This window comes from Battus philenor, unplaced genomic scaffold (genome assembly GCF_028537555.1).
Source record: "Battus philenor isolate CCGP_79_NKW_IND1 unplaced genomic scaffold, ilBatPhil1.0.hap1 SCAF_12, whole genome shotgun sequence".
NCBI classification, from domain to species: domain Eukaryota; kingdom Metazoa; phylum Arthropoda; class Insecta; order Lepidoptera; family Papilionidae; genus Battus; species Battus philenor.
The window spans coordinates 11420577-11436923 of record NW_027181674.1 but is presented as its reverse complement, the minus strand read 5'-3'; the positions used below and the strand labels follow the sequence as shown (position 1 = coordinate 11436923).

Here is a 16347-nt window from a genome sequence, read left to right as displayed (position 1 = left end):
ATGTACTCTTATATGCCGTTCCATATATTCATATTTGGTGATATTCATTATTGCGTTTACGGACGAGGGAGATATTGTTTTACGGACTTAACAGATTAGTCAAACTCTAGACGTGTACATCCGCGAACTAAAAACGGTCGAATCAATTACAATAGGAAGTGCAGACTTTTCTTGTTTCTTTCTAAAAATAACAAAAATATTTACATAGCACTTCTTCCTTTAAACTGTAACAGAATGAAAAAAAAAAGTTTCCGAAAGTTTCGAAAATTTAGTTAATGAATGAACCCTAAAAAAAATTACAATTGGTAAAAAAGTTTATTACTCCAAGTACATGCAAAAATTACAATATATCAAACTTTACGGTTGCATTAACACGCAAATGAAACAAAAATTAAAATTAATTATAAATAATCATTCATTTTTGTCGGGGTAACGGTACTCGAGATTATGTTTATTACGTAAATAAAAAAACTAACATTTTGTTACATGTTAAGGTTCTTGTGAGATCGGATATCCAAATACATAAAGTTAATGTGTTTGACTTATTGTAGAAAGCATTTTTGATAAACACTTTATCATGTGCATGATAGATAAATATACTTGATTTTGAGAGTGAGCCTCCAAAAATGTCGTTATAAAATATTTTTTTTAGATAATCAAAGGATCCGTCTCCATAATTTCTTACCCCTTTTAAAAATAACTTATGTGTACATCAGATGATCATCAGAAAAAATAATTAATATCTATTTGTACATAAGAAGAAAGCGTCTCTCTTTAAACGCTCGCACTGGCGAAATTATTAGACTATTATTAGAATAATTTAGCCGAGATTGAAACTTGAAAAGAGTTGTAAGACAGTCATTTTAGTAATTTTAGACTTCCGCTGGACCAAGGCTTTAACCATAAACTTTCGACACAACTGGTTCGTTTTTTCCAGAGTGTTGTTATTTCGTTATAATTAATAAGTTTAAATATTAATTAGATTATTTAACTAACAGACTAATAAATAAATTTTGTTGTGTTCTGGCAGATTTTTGAACATTATAAATTTATGTCGTATATATTGAAGATACGACATTAAATTTTAACGTAGCTGTACTGAATCCCTGAAAAATCTGGTACCGGAACAGTTACGACGATTAAACTGCATACATTAGTGTTTCTGAAAGAGGCAATAGTGAATAAGAAGCGAAAAAACATAAAACAACATTTACTTCCCATAAAGATGCCTGCTGAATTACGACAGGTAATTTTGTGTATTATAAAATAAAATAATTTTATTGATATTCAGTGATGTTATGCTTAAGTATTATATTGGTTGTTGTATAGGTGTGTGTATAGGACCGAAATCATAGTTAAGATCATTATAATCTTAGGGGGAGGCTTATGCCTTGCAGTAAGCCTCTATCGTCTAATGTGAGGATGATAAATAAATAAGTTATATTTTAGTAATAAGTTACCTAATTTGAATACCAATTCTTTATCAATTACGTTGGTTAATGAGTACGTAATTATTCTTTATAGATATATTATAGCGATTGTGTTTTTTTATATTTTTCAGGTTTTCATTGTATTCGGCTTGATATTGTGCAGTGTATCCGATGGATTTATTTTCGGTCAGATGTCTGGCATGGTTGACGCTTTGCGGGGGAAAAATGGCGAGCTATCTTTGAGCGATAACGATGTGTCATTGATAGGTAAGGCTCGGTTACTTTTACTTACATCTTTCTTTCAAATTGATACAAAAAAACAAAAGTTTCTTGATGACCATCAGAAAAAAAAACACAAATGAATGCATTTACAAATGGCTGGGAGTAACACGCTGTGTAGCAAAGTTACCATTTCTTAAGTACAATATGAATATTACTTTTCTTATTTATTTTTTTAATGTAGAAAAGTAAGTAATTTCAAATAGTATGTATTATGATATCTTTCTCACTGTAATTAAAGTTTAAAATGCTTTATTATCTTCCATGATCTTGTTTATATTCAATGTACCGTCTTAATTAATAGCTTTTTCAATTCATATTTATTTTATTACTTATATTAATTATTATTAAGATTTAGTGAACGGCTAACATGATTATGGTTATAGCCGCGATAGATAACGTCCATGAATAAAACAGTAAAGGTCATTTATAAAAAAAGTTTTGTGTAACCATTTATGTTATCTTTTAGGTAATTTTTTGACGAATTGTGAAAATCCGATTACTGAGTAAAACTATAATTTAAACAATTTTATTTCTAGCCTCAATCATCAACGCAATGTGTATTTTTGGATTTGGTGCAGTTGCGTTATTGAGTGAAAAATATGGGCGACGGCACGTTATCACTTTCCTCACTATACCAGTTCTGGCCAGTTACATTCTGATCTATACTTGGGCAGACAAGACCGTGTTCATATTGTCGAGGGTAATAGTCGGCGTCAGTTACGGAGGCGTGCTAATATTGACCTACATGGCCATGGCAGAGTATACCAATCCAACTAAAAGAGCCATTTGCGTCAATTTTATTGCATCTCTAGGCCCTACCATTGGAACTGCATTGGGACATATTCTAAGTATTTTGTTGCACTGGAGAACAGTAGCTTTAATAGGATTAATTCCTACGGGTATGTCTGCGATATTACCTTTATTTTGGGTGGAGAGTCCGTCATGGTTAGCGAGCCAGGGCAGATTCGAAGAATGTAAGGCAGCTTTCAGAGCCATACGCGGGGACAGTAAAATGTCAGAAAGAGAACTGAACACTCTCATTGAATTGGAAAGAAAGAAGCAAAATGAAACGTCACTCGAAATGAACTTTGGATATACAGTGGCGAAACTAAAAAAAGCAATAAAACAAAGGTACTTTTGGAAATTAATGCTCTTGGGCTTAGTTTTGAATATCTATAGAATCGCCGCCGGAAGATTATTATTTAACACATTAGCGATAACAATGCTCCAAGAAATCACTGGAAGTTCTAACATTTTATTATTTACTTTAGTTGTTGATGGTTTTATTGTTTGTGGATCTATATTGTCATTCTTTTTTCTACATACAATGAAGATGAGACCCTTGTTGTTTTCTATGGGTTTGGCGGGAAATTTTACGCTGCTAATACTAAGCGCATGTTTATATTACATTCCCCGAGACTACGAGTATTACTCGTGGATTAATATTTGTCTTCTAGCGACATATTTTATTACTACCATTGCGGGACCGTACGCTGCAGTGGACATTTATATATCAGAAATATTTCCCTTAGAAATCAAGTTATTCGTTTTATTCTTTTTAAGCTTTGTGATAGCTACAGCATCGTTTTTAAGCATTTACTTAGCACCGGCAATGTTTGCTTTAATTGGATACCATGGTGTTTTCTTGATGAACGCCATAATTGTATTTATGTGCTTAGCATTTCTTTGGTTTTATATGCCAGAAACTAAGAACAAAACTCTACAAGAATTAGAGATGTATTTTAAGAAAAAATCTTTTGATGAAAAACAAAATTCTTGCATCGAACAAGCGGTTACTATAATATATAAATAATAATTAAAATGGTTTTATTTTTGAGTGCATTAGTCACTATATTTCTTTCCAATGTGTTGCGTTTTTGTATTTGGATCAAATGTCATATTTACTTTGTTAATTTCTTTATGCTGTATAACAGAAACATTAAATATATATAGATAACCGCTCGTTATAAAATTTAGAATAAGCTACTAAATTTACTTCAGGTAATATTATAACAGATTTTTTAATATAAAAATAGTACACTATGATTAATAAATATACCTAAACCGATCTTCTTGTTTTCTTTAATATTATGACAATCACTATAATTACACGCGCAGAATGGTCACAGCTGGACAAAAGCTACTCCGTACATTTCGTACGAATAGGACCGGTTGAAAGCAACCTGAATCTTCTTAGTATTCGTTACTTTCGATGGCCTTAATAAGATAGTTTCTTCAAGTTCATCAAGTCATGTTATTGGTGAACGAGGAGTCCAACTCTACGGTCCGGCAAGCGCGACGTAGAAATGTTATGTATTCGCTCCAGAACTTGTTCGGGCATCATCTATGTGACATGTTAGCCACTGTTAGTCTACTTGCCGTATTCCGCCTGGCATTAAACGAATGGTTTTTATCAAAACATTTACTGCTAAAATAATCTAATACTAACCTTTTTATATTTTCAGTGAAAGTCAGAGGGAGAAAGAGAGGCACAACTTAAAAATTTTCTGTTCGGAAATTATAAAAACTACTTTTTTTCCGTTCTTGTTCTTTTTTTTGTTTTCGGAAATGGCTTTATTTCTCAAAATTTTATGATGATAATATGAATAACCATTGTTCACGAACGAAGGTTTATCAAATAAATAAAACAAAAATAAAATATAATCATATATTTTTAAATTAAAAAGTAGTCGTTACGTAGTGCATGAGTTACAAATGAAAGTATTAATTACATTCAATTTAACAAAAAATGTTAATAAATTAGAATACAGGCGTAGCCCTACCTTTCACTTTCTTGTTCGAGGGTGTAAAACTAGATTCTAAAAAAAAAATAAAAAATTGTTTGTGTGCTACGAAGGGTTTTAGGTATTTTATATTTTTGGTCATTTACTCGAGGTGTACAGAAAGGTTCCCCATTCTAAATAAAATAAAAGACTACTGTGTTCCATATACACGACACTATGAAATACTTGTATTGACAAAGTGAAATAGCTATTTATAAACCTGCAGAAATAATATTTAACATCTCCTGAGGATGCCCCGTGGAGGGGCGAAACACGTGTAGAGTAGATTAACGGTGGTAGTTGACGACCTCTTCTACAAGAAATTAACGAAATATTGCAAATAACATTTTACATCTATGAAGCTTTAACAGTTGCAAGGAAGGAACTTTTTTATTTAAAAATGTTGCGGATCAAAACATACGGAACAGTAAGTTTTTGCTAAAAAGAAAACGCATATGTATTATTAATAGTACAGGTTACACACACACGTACAGCGTTTGCAGCCTACGCTGCAAGATAAGAATACGGGTACACTTTGTACATAATGTTAAGTAATTTTAATGCTAGACTTTTGTTCCGAGCAAGTGAATTGAATTATATAAATCTAGAGTTTTGTTATCAGGGAATCTGTTATTCTTGAAATACAATTCTATTTCTTGTAAAGTCCGTATTTTCGTTTCAGGCCAAAAAAAGCTAAAGAATTAAGAAACATAAAAATCCCAACGAACTATATAACAAAAACACACCGTGATAACCAATTGTATCGAACATTACTTGTGCGTATTAAACATTTGCGAAAGTTCAAATACCGCACAAGCCACCAAAAAAAAACAAGGCAAATGATTTTAATCCTAACGGAAAAATTTCACCTATTAATATTTATATGACCGCATTAGGCCCGGCGTTCACGGTTATAAAATAAAAAGCCAAAAGTGAAGCGCAGACCAAAGAAAAATATATATTATCTATTGGCTTTAATTAAAGGCAAATGCTCAATACTATAAGACTTACATTTGTGACCAGACTTGATATAAATAAAATCAGTCTCATGTTAATTTTTTTTAAAAGAAAACAAGGCAAGACTGATCGTATAATTAAACATCCGTCAACAACTAAAGTGTATAATAAAATGTTCGAGCTTTCAGTTATTTCACTACAGTATATTTGAATTATGTATTTTTTTGTTTTTTATTTCATATAAGTAGTAAGTTAGACCGTAACTGTTTTTACTTATTCAGAAGTATGTGGTTAACTTGACACTCTAATCGGTCTACCTCCGAATATGCCTCATCACTATTTGTTACTGGTAACCTATCACCACACTATCCCTAACACACTTGGCGGTGACAACATTCATTTTTAGATTTAACGATTCTTCAAGTATTTCCCAATCGCACGTACTGATAGGCACAATGTATTATTATATATATTACAAGCTGAAAGAAAAACAGTTAAAACATTAACCCTTAATTAGGCGCATTAAGAAAATCACTCAATTAGGCGCATGGGGTCTTAAATGACCACAAAAAAACATTGGGAAAGGAGTATCAAAAAGGAATAAAACTTAATGGATTTCTATAGTAATTAATAAAGTTCTTTTATATACTTAACTTTAAGAAACAAAGACTTACTATGACATTAAAAATATTTAAAAAAAGACAAAAACAGTAAAACTCTCTTTAAACTAATTTTATTGGCATAGCCGAGATCAACTTAATAAATAAAGTTTATTCAGCCTCATCGGCGAAATCTTCTGTTCTGCATCCGATGCAGTAAGTCCTTGAGTGTTGCTGACAAATAAATTTACGACACTTGAAACATTTTGTTGGCACTTTTTTGTCGTCCTTTCTAGGACATGATGAACAGCGCCTGCGCTTAGCTGTCGATTGATAAACCGCCTTGTTCACATTATAAACTTCATGGAGCCGTTTCTTTGTTGTCGCTGGTATAGCACGTAGTTGTATGCGACGTTTTTGGTGATCTTCCACATGTGCCGCAGCTATTTTCTTCAAGAAAATCCGTCTTGTATATGTCAAAGTCTTCTCAGTATTCGCTTTGTGTATGACAAATGCGTTGATGCCAGATATGTTTATACTCCAGGTAAGTGTAAAATAATATTTTATGCTCGGGTCCTTACTGCGTTCGATGGTGGTACTTTACACCATTTCACTTTCGGGCCATTTCTCTGAGTATGTCAAGATAAAAAATAATTATCTTCCGTTTACACAGGGATGTCTTGGATATGTTCAGACTCCTTAATTTCGCTTTCTGAATTATGAGCACTACCAATGACAGCATCGTTTAAAGTTTCATCTTGCGAATCCGAACCAGCAACATCTTGCTCTTCATCAAGCACTTCATCTAGCCGTTGGAATACTTGTTTGTCGTTAGGCATTTCAATTCAAAAAAAAGAAAAAGCATAGAAAAAAAATTCAAAAATACATAAAGAAATCATACCGTATCAAAATACACAAATACAAAGATAAATAGTAAACAATATACTAATATAAACACAAAAAATCACAAAAGTAAAAACTTACCTTCGCCAAAAAATGGGACGTAACTGGGCGCATGGGGTCAGCTCTCTAAAGGACAGCGATGTGTGCGCAAGAGTTAATGTTCTGGATGTAACTAATTCGCGTACCCCGGGGAGAGTTAGGAAGCTAGAAAGAGCATTAGTACGCTCTGAAGACAGTAAGCCATTATTTTTTGAATTTCAAGTGGCCCTGACCCCATGCGCCTAATTAAGGGTTAAATATCTTGCGAAGTGTATTTGTACAAAACATAATTAATAACATTTATTTGCATCTGAAATCTAAATTATTACAAGAACATCTTAGACGTCGGCCGACTGACAAATAATATCTGAGAATCCATTGTAATGTAAATAATACTTAGCTGTTAGAACAAGTGTTTCTATTAATAGTAAGTGCACCCATAACGAAAACAAACGTTATAAAATCATCCTAAAATACTATGTAGGTATCGTCAACTTTTTGCTAAAATTAAAAGAATTATTTTTATAATTACATCTCCCATTTTGTAGTACATGCTTCTCTCGTTATTTTATAAATTTCTCTATAAAATACAGCATCTGCTTGAAAGTAATAGTGCTGGCTAATAAGATTTCCTTATATCGGTAAGCTAACAGATTAAGTTCTAGAAAAGATTTACAAATGTTAACGTTCCACTTAAATTTCATTCATATTAAATAATATAATCAAATATAAAAACTATTTTAGTGTCAGAATTTTTATGCTCTTTCAGAATAATTTCTACGACTCAATACTATTCATTAGAGTCAGGACAGTTCTGATAAAACTTCAAATATAATAAGCGGAATCTATGCTTTCCTCCCGAATAAAATAGCGCAAAAATACGTTATACTGTTGCAATTAATAAAAAGCCAAATAATAGTTTACTGTAACGCTAAGCAATTTAAAAAGTAACTATGAATTTGCCGTAATAAAGTGCATTGAGCTGTTCCTCGCAAATTCTATTTCAGCAGATTTTATAAAAAAATTATGGAATTAAAAGCAAAGATCTAAAACTTAAGTCTACATAATAGTGTGACTGCAAACATGAAATATATTTATTAGTTGGCGTTGCATAATAGATGAGTCGGAAAGCGTCGTTGAAAAAAAAAAAGTCTTTTTCCGTTTTAAATTAGTTCTGACTCTCAATTCCGACGCCTATATATGACTCAATGGTGACTGACTGACATAGTGATCTACCAACGTACAGCCCAAGCCACTGGACGGATCGGGCTGAAATTTGGCGTGCAGGTGAACGTTATGACGCTAAAAAAGGATTTTGATCATTTCTACCTCCAAGGGGATAAAATAGGGGATGAAAGTTTGTATGAAACTTTGTCAATTTTAAATCGATCGTGCTGAGACTTTGCATACATAAAGCTACTATAACGTAAGCATCGAATTTATCAAAGGATTTTGATAAATTCCACCCCTAAGGCGATAAAATAGTGGATTAAAGTTGGTATAAATCTTCTTGGATTTTCGACTGATTGAACTGAAAGTAAAGATTGGAGCTACTATGATGAAGACGTCCGCTTAACTAAAATTTTGATAAATTCAACCCCCATGAGTGTAAAATAATGGATGATGGATGATGTAAATGTATTAGTTTGAAAGTATCAGTAACTAATAAAAAACGAAAAAGACCGTCTCTGTTGTAAGTTTTTATTCATACTGAATAATGATCAGAGAAGGGAAAGATAACTTTTTGGTTAAAAAAACAACTGGAAAGACAAGGTGACGTCGATGTAAAGCACTCGTCGGACCTGACATTTAACGAATGCCTGTCGGTATTAAAGGATGCCTATTATCATTAGGCGGTCGTTCTCTTAAATAATATAGATTACTTCAGCCAATAACATCACTACATTCTGAAAAAAGAGAGTACGTGAAGGAGACCAGTTACGATACAGTGGCTTTATAAGACGCAGTAAGAAAAAATGAAGCATCCTTGAATGACGAACAACAGGAAGTTTACAATAAATTTTTAACAAGTGACGGTCGAATATTCTTCTTAGACGCTCCAGGTGGAACTGGTAAAACCTTATTAATTTACTTTTGGCGAAAGTAAGAAGTACTTAAGGCATCGCACTGGCTGTGGCGTCGTCCGGCATAGCTATTACATTACTCGAAAGTGGTCGAACTGCTCATGTTTTTTTTAAGAGTTACCACTCAATTTAATTACTGCCGAGACTCCCATTTGCAACATCTCCAAACAAAATAATTTTGCTGAAGTTTCAAACAGTGTAAAAATAATCGTGTGGGATGAAATAACGATGGCTCATAACGGTGGTATTGAAGCCTTAAACAGATCACCAAGGGATATAAGGGGTAATACAAAATTAATGGGTGGCGTAACAGATTTGCTGGCCGGAGACTTTCGGCAGACTCTACCAGTGGTGCCAAAAGGAACCAGAGCGGACGAAGTAAAGTGGTGCATAAAGAAATCTAATTTGTGGCCCCAAGTTAATATTCTTAAACTCTCTAAAAAATGAGAGCACATTTGGGCGGGGATGAGTCTGCTAGTCTTTTCAGATCTCCTTCTAAAAATCGTTAATGGTGATTTTCCATCATTTGATGGAATTATAACTATTCCGGAAGAATTGTGCACAGTTGTTACTGCGGTTGAAAAATTGCTGTCTAAAGTTTATCCAGACATTATTCATATACATGACAAGCCTGTTGAATGGTTATGCGAGCGTGCCATACTTACTCCAAAGAACGACCATGAAGCAGTTATCAACGATATGCTGCTCATGTCGTTTGAGGGCGAAGAGAAGGTCTATACTTCTACTGATACTGTGGTTAATACAGATGACGCTACTAATTACCCTGTAGAATTTTTAAACTCATTGAAACCGCCAGGTTTGCCTTATCATGAGCTTATTCTGCGTGTAGGCACTCAAAAAATTTTGTTGCGAAATTTAAAACCACCAAAACTTTGTAACGGCACGAGACTGCAAGTGAAAGCGTTACATCGCAATATACTGGAAGCCACTATATTAACTGGGTGTGCGAAAGGGAAAACTGTATTTGTATCACGAATCCCATTAATACCTAATGATATCCCGTTCGAATTCAAACCATCACAATTTTCCCCAAAAGTCTGCTCTGGGCAAACTCTCAAATTTGCGGGTATTGACTTGAGAGAACATTGCTTCTCTCATGGACAGTTTTACGTTGCCTGCTCACGAGTAAGTTCACCCAATATCTTGATAGTTAATAGTTTTAGCGCCTAATGACAGATGGTTAATAATATTGTATAAAAAGAAGTTTTTTCAGGTCCTAATTTTTTACACACGCTAAACAAAAGTAAAAAAACTAATTTATAATAATACTTCTTAACGCGAGCGAAGCCACGGACAAAACCTAGTTGTTAATATATTCATTAAAGCCACCGAAGTTAACTTAATTTGTTATGACATATGCTGATACACCTTAACGATGAGTTTTAGTTAAGATAGTGACTATTTTGAATTATTCATATTTTCTATCTTTAAAGAGCATTAAAATTTTAATCGTTTTATAAAAATTTAAGGGGTTAATTTTTTCTTTTATAGGTTAATAATATTTATTTGTATCCTAATTATTAAATATTGTGCAAATGTTCGTAATGTCTATTATAATATGATAATTTTGATCTCTAAAATATTTATCCTATTGTTTATCGTGATGAAGTGAAGAGAATTTCAAGAAGGGTCCGCAAAATCATCCAGATTTTTCGATTATAGAAGTTAAGAGACATGAGGATCAATGCAAATAGCATAGCATAGTTGTCATCAGAACAGAGACATTTTTTATGAATTCTCATTTTTTAAATAAACGTAGAGCAATATAAACTTTAAAGTCGTTATTAAAACAAAATTATTTTGCTAGACAGTGCTGTATTCAACAATAATATAGTCTGATTCAAAAAAAATGTTCTGAATATATACACAGGTGGTGTGCAACCATATTTCTTTTATTATAATATAAATATTAGCTTTTGATAATAAACCTTGACACATAGACGAGTTATTATTATTATCATGCGGTTAATCTTGATATATCTGATATATCTTCCTTAACGATTAATATGTTTCTAGGAAAAAAGTCAGGACACCGTTTACTACATAGCGGATGAATTGCGCTCTTGATTCTTATTACACGTGTAATGAAGTTGTTATTATAGTGCGTCTATGTAAATAACAAAGAAAGAAAGGTTTTTGTTATAATTATCATTTTTGTCAGATCGACTTCGAGGTTGTAAACACGAAAAATTATTCAAATTTTATTACAATATTCATTTACAAACAAATACGTAACAAGTCATCGTGAAAATATAAAATACTTATAATAATATAATCGTAATTATGTTTTACAGTAATATTCTAGTTGTTAGATATAATTTTAAAGATTTACTTCTTTTTATTCCACCACATTTTACTTTAATTTAAACTGTTCATGAATAAATGAGTATTAAATTTTAATAGTAAATTCTGGCGACAAAATATAAATAGAAAACATATGCCCGAAGCGATAAATATATAGCGTTTAGGCAACAAAATTTATATAAAATAAAATTCGCATTTTTTTATTATAATAGACGCTTAATTTTAATATATTTTTTAATTTGACTTTGAAATTAGAATTCTGTTACCAGACATCCTATACCAGCAAATTCGAAGTTTGGGCGATTTGTTAGCTGGATTTTACATGAATCAAATTTAAAATATTTAGCACCATCACTTAAGCGTCAGAAAGCTTTGTGTCAGATTGATGCCTCAAACTTTGGTCGAATCTCAAAAACGCTTCCGTATTGGTTGGCGCTCTTAACTAGTGAAGAATTTGTCCTTAGTGTTTTTTCAAATGCTGTATAACATTGTCCTATCGAAACTTGGATCTATTGTTGTCATACCAAAACCATGAAACAATCTTCACCGTAGGAGTTTCCTTTAGAAAGATCGTCTACAAAAAATTGGAGGAATATGCGTAGGGAAACAATAATTTTTGGTCTTTGGTCGGTCACATTATTATGCAACAAGTTTTCTCGGAAACAAGATAATAGTAACATTAGGGTAATAGACTAGTATTAATCTGCCAATTATTTTAGAAAAATTTCGAGAACAATGCACACGCAACAGAATCTTCCTTCATCAGGATAAAGCATCAGGAGCCAAATTAATAACTAAGAATTGGTCTCTGGCAGGTCTAGTATGTTGGGTATCTTTTTTAAAGTCCTGACCTTGTACCATGTGACTATCATTTATATCCCAGTTTCAAGATGTCTGCATATCTGTCATACGATGATTGACTACGTGATAATTATGAAATAAATTATTTATAAATCGTGATTTATTTTTTGGTTTTTTTAAAATCTTCCAGTGTTACCTCTGGAATAATATCGTTGAATAAATAAAAACCAAATGTTTATACACGTGTATTAACTTTACTAAATGATGTATTCTTTCCGAAATAATTTTATTTTACTTTCGATAATAATGCGCTTCATTCGATTATCTGACCGTGAATCGAATGGAAATTTAAATATTGTATTCATTGTCTATATAAAGAGCGCTCTGATGCGAATTTGCAATGCTGTCTGTATAATTCTTTTTTCATCGTTGGTTGAGATGTCAGCTCATATATTTTTTAAATATGCATATTACGCGTTGTAAAATTAATCCAATTACACAAATGTTTGAAAGTTACTAAACTTTATTTGATGTATTTATAGTATTAAAGTACTTTTAGAAACCTGTGCATGTTAAGACATCTTATAACATTTTTTTAACAATACTATTTATACATTTAATGCATGCAATAATGTAATGTAACTAAAATAAATAGACACACATAAAAACATTGCTTAGCTCTTCCGAACGGAATGGTACCTGTGTGTGTATATATGTTTAGTATTCGTGTATCAAGCGGACTAATGCAACTAGGAACCGCGGATAGTTTTCCATAGGTCAGTGGTGATAAATGCTACTGTTGTGTAACATTAATAACATTAATCAACATGCTCCAAGTTCGTAAGCGATGGAACTTGGGTCGAAGCGATGACGCCTAATTGTGCAGTTTTCTGTGTTTTTAGTAAATTTTATTTGAGCCTTAATCTAAACAGAGTTATTGTTTAAACACTACGCACAAGCGACAATAAGACTTTTCAGCATCAGGACCCAGCTTACTTAAAACTGCAATGCAATTTATCACGAATTAAGGTAGTTATAAATAAAACTCAACAATGTTACCATTTGCACAATAAATCATTTAACAATAATATGTACTTTTTGACTTGAGTAAAAAACTAATAGATCTTTTTCACACATAACAATGTAGTAGCTGATTTTTGAATATACAAACTTGTTTCGTGCCTATGAGTCCCAAAACAACTAGAATGATCCTAGTAATCTGCTGGTAATTAACAAGTTAAGGTGATCGCCTAAAGTCAGCAGGACTGTTTAATAATAATAGAGCATTTATTGAATATAATCAGCACAACAGAAAGAAATGAAAATAAAAATCTAAAAGACGAAACAACAAGAAATATAACTAAACCATATAAGAAAATTTAATAAAATTACACTTAATTTATCTTTTCTGCTACCATAAACACCCGATTATTACCATCAGTGATTATACATATACAAATGCTGAAACAAAATCTTAAATACAGAAAGCGCCATCTACTTGTGCCATTTGACAATAATTGTTGTATTTTCTAGAGTATAGATGGCGTCAGTAGTGTTCATCTTAATATTGTACGTTGATGTCATTATTCAATAACAGATGGCGCTGAACATTTAAAAGTTGCTTGTTTTATCAGGATGTAAACCTTAGATGATCTTTGAGTTTCGATGGTTTCTTCTTGTATAGTTCTTCTATGGTTTCATGAAGTCGTTGTTCACAACTTTGTTGTGTAAAAGACATGCGTAATCGCTTGTTTGTCTTTGATTGAAGAAAACCAATTTTATTTAATAATGTTAGATTGTTTCTGTTCAATTTTTTAAACCAACAACCAGTTACCTATTTGATAATGAAATTATTAATTTATTAATCGTAAAGCCGTCACTTAACAAGATAACACTATTTTACACAGTGGATTACTTATTACCTTCATAAAAGTCTCTTAATCTCAGTCTCATAAAATCTTAATTCATAATAAAAAAAAATTACAGACGACTGAACCAATTTTAACGTAATGTGACGCATTTTTTTGAGCAGATCTCATTGTTTCAGTACTGATTCGGAATTTGATATTTAACATCCCATGTACGCCTGCATCTGGTATCATTTATACCGGAAATAGTGATGATTTGATAATATAATAAAACACAAACATTTATTAAAGAATATATAATTACAGTTTAAAAAACTTGTTATTTGATTTGCGGGCATCAAAATTCATTTTTAACCTTTTGCAATTTTTGATGTATAATTTTTGGTTACTATTTCACGCATTTAAGCATAAGCAGAACATGACAATGGCAATTTGTGACAATATTTATGTAAATGAAAAATATTTTTGATAAAGAGTTTCATACAATATTATAGTTTACATAGAAACTATGTACGGCTCTAATTTTAGACGCGTTTTTATTTAGGCTCCGACCCCTTCATTTTATAAACTCGATGGCAACATGCTGCCAGCGGCAAAAAATGAACTTAATTATACAGGGAAATGTGCGAGGGTGAAACCCTTTGGACGAAAATTTTGATAGACTACCGATTATCTCTATAATTAAACATCGAATGATTACGTTGGACGGATTAAAGACCTCAGGCACGTCACAGGAAATAATTTGTCACATAATACATAAGAGATAACTACATAAAACTAAGAAATTTTTTCACATTCGAGGGAATCTTTTAGATGTTCAAGAGAGGGACATAAAACTGCCCTCCCCGAAGAGGGACCTAGAGTGAAAAGCGGGGTTTTTATTCTGTCGAAACGGTTGGGCTATGTCTTTTTGGACCATCGCATGTTTTGCATTAATTTAAAGAAGTTAACACAACAAGATCTTAAATAGTTTAACCAAGTCTTAACAAAATTTAAATCTAGAATAGGCGTGGTCTGAGATGAATAATTAAAATAAAACAACCATCGTTACTAGTAATTACTGCATTAAAATACAAGCATCAACATTCTTCTGTTAGAAAAGAGGCTGGCTTGAAAACAGGGGCATGATTATAAATATTTTACTTGATTTTTATCTAAAACATGCAACAGAGCCCTATGCATATCCGGCCAAACTCATTCTTTTTAATGCTGACAGGAAGCCAGTTATGTAATTATCGACTGCACGGAGGGCAGAACCTAGGTTAAATAAAAATAAAAAAAAACATGTTTACCGTATACGTTTTATTAAAACCAATTTTAGTTATTTTAGTGTAGCACCCCCGCGCAGAGCCGGCGCACTTTCTTCATAGGTCCTCCAAAATCATGCAGCAATCTGAGTATAGTAATGCAGAGGATGAAGCAAACAAAACTCTTTCGCATTCCCTATCATTATCTAGAGCGAAGCCGAGGTTCTTCAAATACCGCCTCAATGACGATGCCGACCAACGTCGACGCGTGATTCGGTGAATGCAATAATTTTTGAAACCTCATCGTCTTGGAAAAGACAGTTCTTATATACAATATGTTTAAAAATACGTACTTATACGTTACATATATTATATGTACGATGAGTAAAGCCGATCAATATTACCTACAATTTGTGGAAAATAATCCACCTGAATGTTCGGATTTGTCAAAGGATAATGGCGCTTTTGCTCCATGGTAACGCCCTTGCCGATACACGAGGGGTTTTCAATTTAATCTACATATACGCATAAAGGAATAAGTAAGTGCTACTAATAAATAAAAATGTTTTTTTTTTATTATCCGAAAAACGTTTTGCTCATAAAATGCTTATCACAAAAATATGATTCATCATTTTTATCTTAGAGAGAGTAGTAATCAGTTTTCGTAGCTTAGTCTTTTCGGTTAATATTTTCACTCTTACACCGGAATCTTCGACTACAAGTTTCTCAACAATTCTGACGTTTCTTCAGTAGCGGCTCTAATTATATCACTTCCTCTACCCTGTTTGCATTCACTAGACCACTTCTGAATAGTAGATAATGAAGGTGCAGAATCTTAGTAAATAGCTACCTTTTGTTCGTTTAATGCCTTCATGAGTATTTCCTTGTACGATTTATATCGTGCTTTATCAATATTCTCCTCTCAGACTTCAAAAAATGAGACAATTTTTTTTACCCTCATTATTGAACCCCCTTCGTATTTTCGCTTGTGTGCAAAATTTTGACAAGAACGATACACTAATGTTACTG

The 16347-nt window shown here is 32.4% G+C and overlaps 2 protein-coding genes across 2 annotated transcripts; both read left to right on the top strand.

Annotated features, from left to right (window-relative positions):
- Positions 1-1225: 1225 nt before the first annotated feature.
- LOC137932908 (uncharacterized) lies at positions 1226-9481 on the top strand. The gene is made up of 4 exons (XM_068776593.1): positions 1226-1246; positions 1562-1697; positions 2249-2843; positions 9391-9481. The coding sequence occupies exons 1-4, from the start codon at positions 1226-1228 to the stop codon at positions 9479-9481; spliced, it is 843 nt and encodes a 280-aa protein (XP_068632694.1).
- A 61-nt stretch (positions 9482-9542) lies between these two features.
- LOC137932907 (uncharacterized) lies at positions 9543-10268 on the top strand. The gene has a single exon (XM_068776592.1). It carries the CDS (start codon positions 9543-9545, stop codon positions 10266-10268), a length of 726 nt encoding a protein of 241 aa, XP_068632693.1.
- The last annotated feature ends 6079 nt before the right edge of the window (positions 10269-16347 follow it).